This window comes from Rhyacophila brunnea, unplaced genomic scaffold (assembly GCF_057557595.1).
Source record: "Rhyacophila brunnea isolate RB1 unplaced genomic scaffold, BYU_Rbru_1.0 scaffold_14, whole genome shotgun sequence".
In the NCBI taxonomy this organism is placed as follows: Eukaryota; Metazoa; Arthropoda; class Insecta; order Trichoptera; family Rhyacophilidae; genus Rhyacophila; species Rhyacophila brunnea.
In genome coordinates, this window is record NW_028232796.1 from 28,014,316 (window position 1) to 28,032,133 (window position 17,818).

Sequence of the window (17,818 nt, forward strand, 5' to 3'; positions counted from 1 at the left end):
CAAAAGGAATAGAAAAAAACTTAGATCAATTAGAATATACTTAATCAAATATTTTCTCATGTTACTCTTTTTCGAAAAACTTGTCTGGTTGTTCCCGCAGTTTCTTGTATAAGTTATAAAATTCTTCTGTTAAATTAGTGCTTTCCATATTGATTTCATTGGCCCCATATTTTGCTGCAAAGTTTTGCCATTTCAAATAGGAGTTTTCCAGTAAAAACTTTTCTGTGTTTATGGTTTCCTATCCCTGATTTGACGCTGAACACGAATGGACGCACGCGGGCTACTACGGACACTCTACCCGTGCCCGTCCCCGCGCCTATTCCGCGTCGTACACGCCCCATGACTACGGCCAAGCGCTAAGCCCAATGAGTCGCGGAAGCGTTTACAAAGAAAATAAATATGGGAAGTCAATATCGAACGCCAAAAACGGTAAGTAAATATTGACAAGTTCTGCGTGTTATTTGTCCAATAATACAGTGGTGTCTCATCATACTGTCCCTATTGTTGATTATAAAATTACTTGATTTAAAATAATTAAAGTTTACCATTGAAAACGTTAAAAAATATATACCTACCTATTGACTTAATACTTTTTTCACATATTTTATTAATTATCAGGACCGGTTTTACCAACTTATTATTTTCTATACAAATATTTAAAAATGCATAATAACAAAATATAAAGTAGGGACAGTCACTAACTAGATTATAAATAATTATATGTACACTATACCTACACCATTCAACTGATTACGATAAAACTTTGGTGAGTTATTATGTGCACATCTGCCAAGGTTTCTGAATTAGAAAAATCATCTTCTCTTCTTCTTCGTTATATCTTCTTTTATTCGTATGGTTCCTATACCATTCATCCGATTGCGATGAAACTTTCGTCAGTTGTTGTGCGCACACCCGCAAAGATTTTTGAATTAATACAACCATCTTCTTCTTCTTTTATTCTATCTTCTTCTATTCGTATGCATTGCTATACCATTCATCTGATTGCGATGAAACTTTCGTCAATTGCTGTGCTCACACCCGCGAAGGTTTCTGAATGATGGTTGTACTAATTCAGAAACCTTTGCGGTGCACAACAAGTCACCAAAGTTTCACTGCAATCGGATGAATGGTATAGGAACGCATACAAATAGAAAAAGATAGAATAAAAGAAGAAGAAGAAGATAGTTGTACTAATTCAGAAACCTTCGCGGGCGTGCGCACAGCAACTGACGAAAGTATTATCGCAATCGGATGAATGGTATAGAAACGCAAACGCATATAAGAAGATAAAATATAAGAAGAAGATGGTTGTAATAATTCAGAAACCTTCACGGTTGTGCGCACAACAACTGAAGATAGTTTCACTGCAATCGGATGAATGGTATATGAACGCATACAAATAGAAGAAGAAGAAGATGGTTGTACTAATTCAGAAACCTTCACGGGTGTGCGCACAGCAACTGACGAAAGTTTCGTCGCAATCGGACGAATGGTATAGGAACCACACGAATAAAATAGAATAAAGAAGAAGAAGAAGATGGTTATACTAATTCAAAAATCTTTGCGGGTGTGCGACAACAACTGACGAAAATTTCATCGCAATCGGATGAATGGTATAGGAACCTTACAAATAAAAGAAGATATACCTAATGAAGAAGAAGAAGATGGTTGTACTAATTCAGAAACCTTCGCCTGTGTGCGCACACCAACTGACGAAAGTTTCATCGCAATCGGATGAAAGGCATAAGAACGCATACGAATAGAAGAAGATGGTTTTTCTAATTAAGGGTACTCTAGGGTACTAAATATTATACTCTTTATAGTGTATAAATCAAATAATAAATACATAAAGTTCACGCATTCAATAGATGTGACTTTTTCTCATAACTGTCAAAAGTCGTTTTAGGGGCTTTTGAAACTAGATTCTTCAATTGTGTCTGGGTACTTCGTTTTTAAACGGTGTGTTAATATTATTTTCTTTAATATACTGTCCAATTAATTCGAGGACTACTTTTTTGTGAAACAGAAACCATGAATTTCCAACGTATGCAAATTTTCTGCCAAAGAAGTTTCAATCCCTTTGGGTAGGTAATATTGTACTTCTGCTAAAACTGTCTTCCCTTCTTTCGTAAACATGAGCAATAATTATTGTAGATCGTGGATCCCGTATTTTTTCGCAGCTTCATATCCTGTCCTTCATAACTGTTTCTTGTAATTTTCCATTGTCGTAAGCTCCTGTATCTGTCTTTCATTTATATTTCAGCAGCGTATTTAGATGTGGCAAAAATACACATTAATTATCACGTCATGTTAGATAAGCACTTATTTTAAAAACTTATGTATTCAATTGAAGCACATGCATTCTTATCTCCTTTTCCGAGTCCCTACTTAGCTTACATAAAACTATAATAATAAAATTATAAACATTTTATTTCATTTACGAACATTTTTTTCGATCGATAAAAATAATGCGTCGTGTCCCATCACTAGTTAAAATAGTGACTGCAAATTCATAGAAAATATATGGGGGAAGTGTGACACAAAACAAAGGTGCACTTACCCCACGCGTTTACTTTCGTGGGGAAAGTGTGTCTACTCGATTAAAGCTTTAAAATGCTTATCAATAAGTAAAACGATAACAACACGTGAAGCAGGGTATCAAAACACATATACTCACAAAATTTTACAACCATAATGTGCAAATTTCCGTGTTTTAAAAAATAGTTTAGTAATAGCTACCATCTCACTCGTCGACTTCAAAATATCGTCTGGAGAATAATCCATGTAGTCACCTCAAAAAACATGGTATCGACACCATTTCTGATTATTTTTATAAATCAGTGATTTTGCCATCACCTTTCCATAGATGGCATCATCCAATTTGTAGTAGATACCTACTGAGATATCTCAGTAGCTACACTTACCCCGATTCACCTTACCTACTTAACTAAACTCTACCTACATTGAACCAAGGTAATTTTTACTAGACGTGTATACTTAACCTTTTATGGAGAAGTAGGTACCTACCTAGAGTGCTAAAATTATAACTTGAAGTGTCATGGCCGCTATTGTGGCGTTACGATATATTATGAAAGGATTGTCAGTATTGTAGTTCCGAAACGGCCACGCTTCACGTTAAACTTGCAGCAGTCTACTCGTTTTTCTGTTCAGATCTTGTATAGTAGGTACAGTGAGTTTACAAAGCATATTATCTAATTTTTAATATAAGTGAGTCTCAATCATTTTTGACTGGGACTCGTCCCAGTAATAAAGAAAAGGCACAACCAAAGTAACTAAAGGTACCTATACTCATGATTTTGTCCCAATATAGACTCATTATTCGCTGACGCCCTAAAAATGGTAGTATGTACAGTAAAAACAAAACAATGGTTCGGTTTGTATGCATATGAATACATACAAATACGCGCTTATCGGCTGCCAGGTATTTAGTACGGCTCCCCAACCGCACGCACACCATTGACCAACCGAATTATTGTTTTGTTTTTACTGTACATCTCCACCTTTATCGACATCAACTCAAATATATTTAAATTTCGAACGATGAAAACATTGTTTCTATAATACCTTATTCCATTTTTGAATGAGACTATTTTTATTAAAGCCGCATTGACACGGTCCAAGTACACTTGGATCGAGTGCCATCCAAGTGACAGCTTCATACTAATTATTCCTATCCAAGTTAACTTGGATGAGTAGGACGCGGTCCAAGTAGCTTGGATAGGAATAATTAGTATGAAGATGTCTCATACGAGTGCACTTGGATGGCACTCGGTCCAAGTGTACTTGGACCGTGTCAACACGGCTTAAAGGAAGTAGGTTGAAAATTTTGAAGACAGCCATTCGAACACTATTGTAGTTTATTACATAAAAAAATAATCATTGGTGTTGTCTTCTTCAGTTGCTTTAACCTTATTGCAGACAATACACGCATAGTCTAAATAGTTGGATATGATTTCATTTCCAAGCGGCGAATTATTGGTCAACATGTTTCAAAAAATATAAAAGCTGTCTGTTTGATTCTAATGGGAAAATATTCAATTGCCGCCAATGTACATACGAATGTAAAGGTCCTGAATTTGATTCTGAATGTGAAATTTTCAAATTAGCAGGGCATAACATTATTTTTTTTTGAGGCACCCACCATAAATGAATCATTATACACCAGTGGCGAAGGGTGGAGGTAGGCTGTTAAGATCCGCCATAAATAGTGCATATTAAACTTTTTCAGACATACATATTTGTTTTCATTGAAATAAGACTACAATTTACAGAAAGTGTTGGTTAGTTTTTAAAATTCAATTAAACCCTGAGAAACCAAGCCATAATAGATAATAGTCAAAAAATACATGTCTATCTATAAAATATCTAAAATTATGCAATTAAATCATACATAACTTTGAATAATTTATAGATAGAATAATATTTTTTATTTATTATAGTTTGGTTTAGGCAGGGCTTAATGAAATAAAAAAATGAACCAACAATATGTGTAATATGTATTTTTAATCCAAGGAAACCAAATAACTATGAATGAAAAAGTGTGCACAATTTTGTCGTATCGCCCAAATTAGACCAAAACTATTATGGTTTCGTTTAGGCAGGGTTTAATTGATTTTTAAAAACTAACTAACACGATCTGTAAATTGTAGTCTTAGTTCAATAAAAACAAATACATATGACTAACAAAGTTTAATGAGCACTATTTATAGCGAATCTTAACAGCCTACCTCCACCCTTCGCCACTGTTATACACTCCATCCAAAATCCAAGACAAGTGCTTTTTTTAGCTCTTCAGAAAAATTGTGGATAAAAATTGCAGACTGGGACGTTCTGCGTGCCAGTGGTTGACGTAAGACATGTTTCTACAGTTCATTCATATGCCAACAGAATTTCCGCACGTGCCATAGGTTCGCCACTGCTGATCTAAGGACATCACTTGTAATGGGTAAATAAAAGGAAAAACCAAATGTCAGGTTTTCGTAGGTATTTTTATTTCACTGACAGATTGAACATTAAGTATTTATTTATATTAATAAATTATAAGTGTAATTTAACTCATGTTTGTACTAATATTCCTTACAATTTATTAATTGGACTTCTATATCAAACATGAAACTGACATAATGAAATGACATCTCTCAAATCTACATGGATCAATATTTTGATGTGTAAATTTTTTTCTTGTTTATTTGAAGTTTTGCTGACAATTGAGATTAATTATTATTGTCACTTTTTCTTTTTTCTTTCTTCGACCATGTCCGATCCTAATAGGATCATATGGGCCTCCACAAAGTAGAGGTTTGTATTAACATAACCATACCCTGACAGACACAAATTGAAAAACAATATGTGTACTTGCCAGACCCAGGATTCGAACCTGGGACCCACAACGTTATAGTTCAACGCTTAAGCCGCGCGGCCACCGTAGGTGGGTCAAAAATGTATAATGTTACCCCTATTTAATATAAAAAATAACTTATTACATACCTACATACTATAAATAGGTACTTAATAATTTAATGTTCTTTGAAGTGCGAATATTTTAAAAATCTGATCATTTAAATCCATTAAGGTTGGACTTGGACTTCTTTGTCCGTTCATTCAAATGGCTTCAAATATTGCTATCAAATTAAACGTAGTTTGTACAGTCCATATCGTCAAATAAATTGCAAGCTTTAATCAAAACAACACTTTACGAGACCACCAATGTTCCCTGTAAGGTGTGCGCGTGTGTGCTCGCACACCTACCAAAGTTTGTCCGCACACATGTTTTCATCTCCCGCACAGTCCTCACACAAAAATATTTAAAAGAATTTCCTTTGCCAGATTTTAGTTTTGCTCGAATGCACGAAACCATCACATGCACAATTCTTCGACTTATTTCTCAAAAGGCGGAAAGCTGAAATTAATAAATACCTTAAAATATAAGTTTTAATGAAAAATTGTATGTTTGTGTGTGTGTGGGGGGGGGGGTAAATTTACCGCCCCGTGTGACGGCTTGTCACTGACGGGTGACACCAACCCTAGTTACGCCAATGCTCAGATGCGTTGATGATCCGCACATACAATAGAAAAATTAGAGGGAACGTTGGAGACCACGTGTTACTACTTCCGGTGAAAGAGTAAAAATTTTCCTGCACACGTCAACATCAAAGCTAACGCCAACAATACCCTGTGATTTATAATATATTGTGTACTAAAATGATGGTAATTGTTTAGTCAATTTACTAAAAATCTGGAAACACATACTACTTTCCACAAAATATCTGTTTGTGAAGATTGGAAACATTTGTGCAGACTATTTTACCCATACCCGCAACACGTTTAGGTTTAGAGCATGGGTGGCCAACCGTTTCAGCAGCCGGGCCAGATTCTAAAAATGAGACTTCCTACCGGGCCGCACAACCAATTTTTTTATTATACAAAACAAAAAAGAAATATATATTATATATTAATAAAAAAAAAAAACAAAATAATATAAAATAAATATAAAAATAAAATAATTGATTGATTTTGTGTGGCAGAACTAAGTGCATCAATATCGATATCGAGTGAGGTTGTTCCTACACGCAAACAGTTTTCCAATTGCACATCAGTGATTCATGTTCTCACTCGGGATTTGATATGCTTCATCCGACTAAAAAGCTGTTCACACGTGTAGGTGTTTCCACATAGCGAAGTCATCATTAGAGCATGTTTGTAAAATGCAGGATATTTCTCCTTGTCCAAATATGTTTTGTAAAACTCTTCCAAAACAACCTGATGGAATTCTCCTTCAACTGTTCATCGCATATAAAATATTTTCTCTTAAATTATTCTAGTACTTATTGAATGGTAAAGAATAGATCTTGAAAAATTATACAATACCATCGTAGAATATGAGATCGATTGTAGCAAATATAGACTGCAAGGTGTTGCAATTTCCTTCAAATTACAGATGAATTACAAACTCAAATAAAAGGTTTTACCAAATATATTTAACAGATCAATACAATTGGAAAAAAAAAATTAATAGTACCCACCGGCACCTTAGTGTAATTTCACCTCAAATGTACAGTTAGAAAATTTCTGGATGGATAGTATTTGAGCCGGTAGCTTTACCGGTAAAGCGTCTCACCCAGATAGCAATGGATGTGGGTTCAAATCCCATTCAATCAAAAAAAAATTAGTAGGTAGGTATGTCTCTAAAGTTGTCCCGGATTATGGATATTATCTTATGTAATAAAACGCAGTTTTCTTATAAAATTTACAACAATAAAGACATTTAAAATGGTAAGTATGTATTATAAGTGTGTGATAATATTTAAAATTATTGAAAATATAAACTTTTGAAAATTCTTACCAAAAAAAGGTTGATGAAGTGGGATTAACCTTTCACTGATCGGGTGAATGCTCTTTATCTTTTAAGCTAACGATCCGCCTATGAGTCATGCAAATTAATTCTAACAACCACGTTATCCAAGACATTTCAAATTTCACGAATGCAAGGCAATCAGCTTTGTAATTAAATCAAGGTAATGATCTATGCGCCTGGTGTTAATCAAATTTATTGCAGTTGCTAATAATTATTATTTTAGATTAATAATAAGATCATTATGTGTAGATATAATACGAAAAGAAAAGACGGCACACCACAATGACGTAAATATCTTTCATACAAAGTTTATATATTGGTCGGGATTAAGCCGTTTTACCATAAAATTATTTTTAATTTTTGAGCGACTATTGTCCTTAAAGTATTCCCACTTGCAGCTAAAAAGAGAATGTAATAGTACAGGCATAATTCGAATTATCTCTGCATGGCGGCAATTTGTTCCTCGACTTCATCAATAAGTTGAGCGGACTTGAGAATACTATCATTTTGTATTCCTAAATGTATTCCAATAAGGTTCATTTTTTTCAAATTATTCTCCATATTGTCCAGTGTGTTTTCCGTCTGGGCAAACTCTCGAATAGCTCTCATCAGTACCTGAAGCAAGATATGAAAATTATCCTTACTAGTATTGTCCTTAAAGGCTTTTGATTACACACTAATTTCTTATCTAAACGCCACTTTCTTGATTTTAACTCTTTCACTTTGATTTATATACACTCCCAGATCTTCAAATAAAATTTTTCAGCAATTTAACATTTCTAGAGTCCATTTATCATATGAGTATATCAAATTCTATGAGAGCACATAGGCATACAATGATTTTTTGCTGTTGGAAAAACAGAAATCTGCATACATTCACTATGGTAAAACTTCACATTTGAAAATTCACAGAATGTTTCAAATTTGATTTTGTTAAATGGCTGTTCACAATCTACTGATTTTTTGGAAACAAGGAAACAAATTAGAATTATTTACTAACTTTTTCAGAAACATCCGAATAATAAGTAAAAGGTAATTGTGCCGCAGAGGTGGACACGAGGTTTAATAATTTTTTTTTTACGAAAACAGTTTATTCCATGTAAGTAGACAATTATAATAAATACCTTTTTCTTTCGGCGCATTGGCTTTTCGATCCAATAATCGAAAATTTGAAATTTTCATACATTTTGATTATTTGATTTTGGTAATATTAGATTGGGGTAGGTTAGATTTGGTTTGATCTAAAACGAAAGTTGTAAAATCGCATGTCCACCTCTGCGGCACATTTACCAAGTAAAAAATATACGTCATTTCACAATTTGTGATATATACAGCTTCAATCCACAGCTGGACAAAGGCGTCTCCGAGCTGGATAATTTTATAGTACTCCATATCGTTTTTGTGATCTGAGATCTTTTGAGATCAATAACAAAACAAAAACCTAACACAACCTACTGTAACCCAAAAATAAGGAGGTTGTGGTCTCATAACACCTTAACCAAAATGACAATACAGAGTACCTACTTACCTATATGACATTACCCCAAGCTGATTCCGGCCCTTCAACCCTATGGATTGCGTAGCTGTATTTATCAAAATTGGTATTATTATAATACCGATTTGTATCATCATCAGCGTGGATCAATTCAGTGCTGGATGAAGGCCACCCCAAGTTAACTACATTTCTTTCGGTCCTATAAATTGCGCTACTATATGGAATAGGCGTTCACGAACTAACAGATCAACAGCAAAGCCGTCCCCAATTTATTTTGGAAGCCGCTGCTATAAGTTAGTGATTTAAAGAATATGAGAGCTATCTGAGCAATAAAAGTATTACCTCGTTCGATTTAGAACCTCGTTGTATTTGTCTTGTAAGAGAAGCGATGTTATTGACATTTACTTGTACCCTGTCCGCTAATCTCATTTTCGAATCAGCGAATAGGCTACGGGCACTACTAGACGATGCAGACGCCATGACTGTATCTTGAGATGTTTATGAATACATTAGACTTGTTAGGGATTATAGTTATACACCCAATCAAAAAATATTAGTATGAAATTTACATTAACATTTTATTTTAAAACATTAAAACTCAATCTGTCACATAAACGTCAATAATTTATTGATCGGTGTTGCAATCATTTTAAATTTTTATACTGAGGGTTGAAACGGCAAAAAATTAGGCGTAGTAATACTCCAATAGTTGGGTTATATTATTTTCAGTGAAATAAATAAAATATCCACTCAGTGAAATGATTCGTTATACCTAATACTGTTTTTTTCTACTAAATACAAAGTAATCGCAGTCTCATATTACGATTTCTCTGCTGTGATATGCTTTCTTTTTCGAGTGACAGTACCTAGTTTTATTATTCTCTTATTCATGTTTAGGAATCTAAAATAATAATACCTACCATGTTTTCTCCTAAAAGGATCATAATTATGAGCCTCCACTGAGTGGAGGTTATTACAAATTTAGCTATTTGCCTACGCTCAACCCAATGGGTCCTCGCATTCAATCAAAATATACAATGAAACATTTTTTGACCAGACGTGACCGATAACTTATTATATTAATTAAACAAAGATGACTGCATTACTTGCTTTTCCCTCCACCACCCGCCACGTCTCCACACCCGTTATACAGGCGTATACCGTGGCGTAACGAACTACCTATGCATAAACCAAACCCATAGTTTGTGTCCTGCCGCTATAGGAATTTAAAATTAATAGGTGCACAATATCTTCCTTGAATCCTTAAATAGACATCAGTGTAGGTAGTTTTTGCGATGTTCAGTTACAAAAATCTGCATTGAGTTTTAGGTGTTGACAAAACTTAGAACCGTTATATATGCCAAATTTCAAAGAGTGAAATAGGTTGTGACCGGTGAAAGCGTACTGTTTTTTTGGCTGGGAAGGTAATGCCCAGTTTTTTGGGATTCTCAAGAAATCATTATGATTGATATGTAGGAAAAGGGGAAAACAATAACAGCTATGACCGCGCGGCTTAAGGCCGGTTGCGGTTCCAGGTTCAAATCCTGGGTCTGGCAAGAGTGGCAAGTACACAATATATTGTTTTTCAATTTGTGTGCGAGTCAGCGTATGGATCTTAAGGTTGAGCAAGTCACTGGCATCCATTTCTCGTAAAAACAAAATCTGTTAATACAAACCTCCACCTCGTGGAGGCCCATAATATGATCTTATTGGGATCGGACATTTGTAGTCATCGGATCGCTTGAAATATGAGTTGAAGGATTGGCAGCACACAAATAAATTTTTGTTCAGAATTTTTTTCTCATCCACCATATATTTGTGTATAAGTCAGAGTACGGGCCTTATAGGTAGAGTGAGTGGCTAACATCCATTTTTCGTAAAAACATAATCTGTTAATACAAAATTCCACTCTGTAGAGGCCCATAATAATATGATCTTGTAAGGATCAGACATGGTGGTTATATTCCCTAGACTCAGTCTAGACACTTTTGACTTCTGAATAGAATTTACAAAATGTTATTAATTCATATTTAATATTTTTTTTTGTTGGAAAAGGTCAACAAAAAGCTCGCATTCATTGTGAGCTGAATTGACTGGAAGCGATAAAAAAGGTAATGACGATTTATCAAGAATGAGAAGTCATTAAACCAATCTCGATTTCTGGAGAAAACAAAATATTGATTTCGAGAAATCACAAGCTCTAGTTATACCCCTAAAATGGTCATAGTAGTAAAATAATATTAATTTCAGCACTTTTATTTGACATTTTTTCCCTGTAATAATTTCTATGTCATCTTTATATTATAGAGATGACATAGAAATTATTTTTTTAATACTCTGTTCATTGTTCGCCAATTACGCCATTTTGAGTCAAAAACAGCCAACTCTGCAATGTGATCAGTAACATGAACTTTTTTTTAAAGCATAACAAAATAAATATATACTGTGAAATTGGGTAAGAGATTAGACCAATGCTACCTTCAAAACTGTACGTAATTAATGTCTTTATGTCGAAAAAATATTGTATCTTTTGTAATATTTGAAATGTGTATATAGGTACATACATATATTAGAATAGATGCTTTTTCTTTCAAAATAAGCAAATTACCCTCCTAAAAATAGTGGACATCTCTTAGCTCTATTTTTATTCAACAGCGCTGCTGGTGCCCTTCGGAGGTACAGTTGAATTAAGACTTTGAACTGTTATTCTTTTTCGTTTCGGTTCAAGTAAAAAAATTTACTTTTTTTCAGTTCTGCTCTTTTATTTGTATTCAAAATTAATTTTTTTACCATAATTTAGAATGACCATATTTATATAAAAGGGCCAAGACCCCAGACTTGTTGCGGCTACAACTGAAGTGGGGAGTAAAATCATATTGTTAATGTGCATTTTTGAACATGTACCGAACTGAAAAATGGATATTTTTTCTCGGTTCAGTTCCTGTTTGAAGAACACTGAATTAGTATTGAGGTAGAGATCAAAGCAATACTAATCTAAGTAGCCAGGGAACTGACATACCTAATGGGTAAGGAGAAGCAGGCAACCGATCTCGAGTAAGGAAGAATACGGGATCAATTTAAACACTCGTCAAGAATACGTCATGCGTCGAATACTGACAACAGCTCTCGGTTTAATATTAGCATATTACACACACTATTGCACGTCTATAATGTGTCATTCATTTTCGTAGGACACTCACTCATTCAAAACACTGTGTTAAAATATATTGTATTGCTATATAGCCTAATGGAATTCTATTTATTATCTGTTGTGTTAGTAGCCAAAAAATGGGCACGTTGTTACTTATGAAAATACAATGCAATTTAAAAAAAAAAAAAAAAAGAGACGTTAGATCACTCTAGTAGCCTTACCATTAATCATGGCTACGGACCCCCGCACTTTTATGTGTAAATTTACACCCCCGAACGCTGCTTTAGTCCGGCAGATATTCCAAATCATAGCCAAGATAATATGATGGTTCTAGTATACTGCCCTTCCAAGGAAGAAGGCAGTAACTCGCAAAATTTGTCAACTTTAAAATCAGAATTATCACTAAAATACCATTAAAATCCTTAGTGAAAAAATGGACATCTGCTAAAATAATACAAATTTCTTAGCATAAAACCAGTAATTGCACCTACTGCTTGTTTATTTGTATTTTAACATCCTACTAATAAAAATGATCACCATTTTTTATTAATTCACAGTACTGAAGTTGGAAAAAAACAACATTATGTCATTTATCTCGAAAGTGTGCGAGTCAGTTACTGCCTTCTTCCTTAGAACGACAGTATAGAGCTTTTTATTTCTTAAGAATTTTGAATATCGAGTTACCACCATTCACCTCAAGATTGAAACACAACACCACAAATTGTGAACATATTGGTAAAAATACGCTGTAAGGCTTTCAAAAGAAATAAAACTCAATAATGTATATTCAAAGGTGTTTATTGAATTAACAAAATTCTTACATAATAATAAATTTACGCGACCAATGCTGATGCAGTGCTGGACTCATATTTCCAATTGGGCGGGAGGACACTCTTGGTTTTGTAGTAACGAGCGAGACGGTGAATCCTCGATTCTACTAAAATGAGTCTGAATTTGCTGTCCTTGTCTTTCCTGTTGCGCTCTAAATGCTTCCTGATGGCAACAGCTTTTTTGATGAGGTAGTAGAGGTCCTCGGGCAAGTCGGGTGCTTGACCGTTGGCTTTCATGATCCTCAGGATCTTCTTGCCGGTCACGAAACGCACCTGGGCGACTCCATGTGAATCCCTCAGAATCACACCTGTGAACAATAAAAAAACAAACTTGTGAATGGTACACCAATTACAGACATGTAAAACAAACCGCTATCCCTTTACAGTAGAATATAGATTATCCAGACAAATTGGAGCATGAAGGTAGACCCAGATAATTGTAATAAAAATTCTCTTGTGGTTTAAACATTTATTATATTGTTTGAATTACAATGCGTAAATTAGGTGGATGACCATCAATCAATCGTCCCAAGACAGTGTCTCTTAAGATATGAGTACCACACCCATTTTTATGATGGTGTGGACATTGTGATTTGATTGAGTATGCAACCAAAATGAAGATATAGAGCGCGTTGCAGAACCACACTAAGGCGCGTAAGTCCCTAAGATGCGCGCCTAACTTTAAGGCTAAGGCCACATAGGCAGGTGCCTTGCTTGGTGTCTAATAAAAAAGAATAAAACGACAGAATAAAAAAAACTAAACATTATGGACTCGAAAGTTAAAGTTAAATTAAGTGAACCGATATATCAAGAGCGCTGTTATACTGATTTTCTTTTCACACAGTGGACGTGTCCAGAGATGTGTGTGTAAGAGATACAATGGGCATAAAAAATAGGAGGTGAGTTCAATAAAATAACTAAATAGAATACATAAAATTCTTGAATTTCAAAAGCATGCGGGCATATCTTTCATAATCAACTTGATATTGATGACTGCTACTGTTAGTATCTATCTCTACATCTCGTACTTTCTGTGCCACATCCGGAGATAATACGTGGCGATCAGTGAAGTGATATCGAAGTAGGAATCATGCGCACTCGAGTGAACTCCAACTGAAGTTGCTCTTGATACACTTTCCGCACAACTTTTGAGTGTTTAACGTTCGTTACGCCAAGGTATACGTATGCATACCAGGTGTGGAAATGTGGCGGTTGGAAAAACAAATAAGTAGACCATATTGGCATATTTTAAGAATTTATAAAACGTCCGCCCAACTCACCTCACTAAGGTTAAATATATCAATATTCATGACGATTTGGTTGAACCGTTATTGCACAATTGGTAATACCAATGGTAGGTTAATCCTGCATCTGTGATAACATCATTTCAATGTATATTTGTCCCAGTATGGAAATAATGATGAGAATTCAACATCACATACGGTACGCGTATGTTATGTCGTTATGTTCTCTCAATTCTTTTCTATGGTATGGAAGTATGGACGCTAAACCAAGAGATGTCACGGAGATTTGAAGCATTCGAGATGTGGCTTTATAGACGCTACCTCAAAACTCCTTGGACTGACCGGGTGACAAATGTTGAAGTTCTCAATCGAATGGGAAAGGACCGAGAAGTTCTACGTAGTATCAAAACCAGGAAACTACAGTACCTCGGCCACATTATGAGAGGACAAAAATACAGCATTCTCCAACTTTACATTCAAGGAAAGATCAATGGGAAGCGTAGCAGAGGACGGCGCCGCATTTCGTGGCCTAAGAACCTCTGTGATTGGTACGAGTGCAGCTCCACTGAACTGTTCCAGGTAGTAGACGACAAAGATAAGATCGCCTTGATGGTGGCCGACCTCCACTAGGGGATGGCACAATAAGAAGAATACAGTAGAACATCGGTTATCAAGATTTCTTTTTGATCTTCAGTTTCGTATGATTACAAGTAATTTGATTAGAGAGTAAATTGGTAAAAAAAAAAAAACGCTTTTAAAATGTTTATTCTGTAAGTAGCTGTTTTATTATTTTTCCATTGTCTGGATTTGTTATAAAGACTAGTGCTATCTTCAAATTAGGCGATAATCGAGGTTCTATGTACTGATCATGTATTTTGTCAGAAGTATATTAACATTGCAAGCATTCTTACACATCATCTCGCGACTAGTGTACATAGTCTTAATTGTTCATCATTAAATAAATACACTTTTTATGAGGCGTAGACCATGCATCAAACAACAAATGTGATTTTTGCTAGACATTGATGTTATACCGTCACTACTCCACTATTGGATGGAGGGATTCAGTTAGTGTTATTGCAATTAATTTGACACCAACCTTACATTTCTTAAAGACACAATTATAAAACGTAAATGACTCCCATATTTACGAACACAATGCACATAACCCATTGGAGGCAATCAGCGTCAATTTGGCGCCAATTGTCCTTGGTAAAAATGTTTTATTTTTTAGATATTTCTTAAAACCTAACAAATTTACCTATATATTTAAAAAGAGAATTATAAATCAAAGTGTTTCATCAATAGGTGTAATAAAAAATATTGAAATTAGAAGTTATGCAAGTTTTATAACTCTCATCAAATTTACTAAAAAAAAATAACTTGGCTATTGGTCCAGTTTGTTCTCCTTTTTATGGGTTAACGAAGGAATAATTTGTAAACCGGACTGCGTTATTCAAATTTTAATATTTTACATGTAATGAAAATGACAAATTATAAATTCAAAGTGGTTATGAGATGACATAAAAAATAAGTGAAATACATAATACACGTAAGCATACCGGGTGAACTAGGTTGATAAGCCCTATTTAAAAACACTGTCTACCTACTCACCACTCTCACGCAAATGGAATATATGAACCCAAAACGATTTGATTGAACATAGTTATTGCCCTCCCAACTGGCATTACTAATGATAGGTTAGTCCTGAACCTAGGAGAACAAACGGATGCCCCAGATTACTAAGATAATTATCAGACACACGGGTCAATACTACCAAGAATAGCAGAGTTCACAAGTCGGAAAAATATGTAGCTAAATAAAGTTCCCTTCTAAACTTTAAGCTACAGTATGTAAGCATACCTAAGAGAAAGTCAAGTCAGATATAGCCATGGATAATATCCACAGCCGAAAGTGAAGGAGTCTTAAAAATTTCTTCTGGACACTCCACCAAAAGGCTGTACTTCAACTGATGCGGGGACCAGACAATAGACCAACACTCAAGTCTGCTTCTAATTAAGGAATTATAGTGAATTTTTAATACCATTAAATATGAAAAGACCCGAGAAGTACGCAAGACAAAGTTCAACATTTGTAACACTTTTGTTCAAAAGGTATCCATATGACCATTTACTGTCAAACGTAATGCCAAGATCCCCTACAGATATGTGCGAGAGAACTCTGCCATGCATCGAATACTGAATAAACAATACTTGTAAGGTTTTATTAAACGATAAAATATTGCATTTATCAATATTGAAGTCCAGTCTGTTATGCCTGCCCCCATCAAATATATTATCTATATCAAGTTGGAGTTGACGACAATTTTCTAGGTGACAACTTTCAAGAAGAGTTCAAGTCATCAACGCAACACAAACATAGCATTTTTAATTACCAATGCTGTCATTTATAAAAATTGTTAACAGCAATGACCCGAAGATTGAGCACTGAGGGACACATCAGGAAATGTTTCAAATGTCTGTGATTAATAGAGGTCATACGATACACATCGTTGACGAATCCTAAATTAATTGCCAAATAACTACAAAAATTGATGTGACAATCCATTAATCTGTCAGAATATTGTGATCAACACTAGCAAATGCTTTCGAGAAATCATTGTGAGAACAGTCAACCAGACTGCCTCTATCTAGTGCTGACGACACAATCAGTAAACACATAGTTATGCATTTGTAATAACGGCTTTCCATTCAACACTCCTTGAAGAAATGTAGATCTTCATTATGGTTATTGAAATACTTGGGATACATATTTTATATTAATTACTGGCAGTTGTTATACATGACAAACGTATATGTCGTTTGATCTACAAATTAATGACACGGTTCTCTGTAAGCATAAAGTAAAGTCCAGACTGAGAACAATGTCTTCCATTCAACTAAATACAAAAATATATGGACACTTGGATCAAAAGATAATAATAAATATTCCTACAGTTTAGATACAATTTTCGAACTGTTTTTATACCCCGTTCCGTTCATTAGTTTACGAGCAGACGGCAAGACACTGAAAGATCGCCCAATACTTTTATAAATCATTCTTACCAAGGATAGGTATGCCATTTTCATGTATTTAAAAAACTGTATAAACTCATTTAAAAAAAACTGAACATTTTGACACTCACTAAATATCGACGATAGAGGCACTTAATAGTAAAACGGTATAACTTTTTGTGGTCTTGGGTTTTGGAAATGTCATTGGGACATACCGATTTGTGATGGGGTCATTCCTTTCTTTCCGTATTTGACAATTTCATCGCGAACGTGGTCGGGGTCGATCTTCAGCCATGTCGGTACACTTCGACGGTAGGGGAGGGCTGATTGGGATATACCCTTGCTGAAACATGAAAAAATAGAAGGTTAACCCATGACATCCATGTGGCGCAAAACCACCACGAGGTTTCGATTTGTTGTGGTATTACGTGTTGTTAACAGTATAGAAATATAAATGTAGGGCGCATTTACAATCGAACATACTAAATGGAAGTATAATTTGATTATTTGACGGATTAATTACCCAGGAGCGTGCATACGACCCATTTTAGCGTCTGGTTGAGGCTATTTTCACTTCAAAAGGAAGACGTCGTCGTTCAAAATGGCGGATGCCGACCGGTTTCGTATAAGCATTAACTACACTGAAAAATCATAAGTAGAATAGGTAGGGATTTATTTTTTTAAATCAATACTGATAAAAATATTTTTG

At 34.8% G+C, this 17,818-nt stretch overlaps 2 protein-coding genes across 2 annotated transcripts; both read right to left on the bottom strand.

Moving 5' to 3' along the window:
- Window positions 1-6,978: 6,978 nt before the first annotated feature.
- BORCS7 (BLOC-1 related complex subunit 7) lies at window positions 6,979-9,492 on the bottom strand. The gene is made up of 2 exons (XM_085942125.1): window positions 9,213-9,492; window positions 6,979-7,990 (listed from the first exon to the last, which is right to left on the bottom strand). The coding sequence occupies exons 1-2, from the start codon at window positions 9,348-9,350 to the stop codon at window positions 7,811-7,813; spliced, it is 318 nt and encodes a 105-aa protein (XP_085798251.1). The 5' UTR covers window positions 9,351-9,492; the 3' UTR covers window positions 6,979-7,810.
- A 3,311-nt stretch (window positions 9,493-12,803) lies between these two features.
- RpS13 (ribosomal protein S13) lies at window positions 12,804-17,713 on the bottom strand. The gene is made up of 3 exons (XM_085942126.1): window positions 17,633-17,713; window positions 17,325-17,452; window positions 12,804-13,159 (listed from the first exon to the last, which is right to left on the bottom strand). Exons 1-3 carry the CDS (start codon window positions 17,653-17,655, stop codon window positions 12,855-12,857), a joined length of 456 nt encoding a protein of 151 aa, XP_085798252.1. The 5' UTR covers window positions 17,656-17,713; the 3' UTR covers window positions 12,804-12,854.
- Window positions 17,714-17,818: the final 105 nt, after the last annotated feature.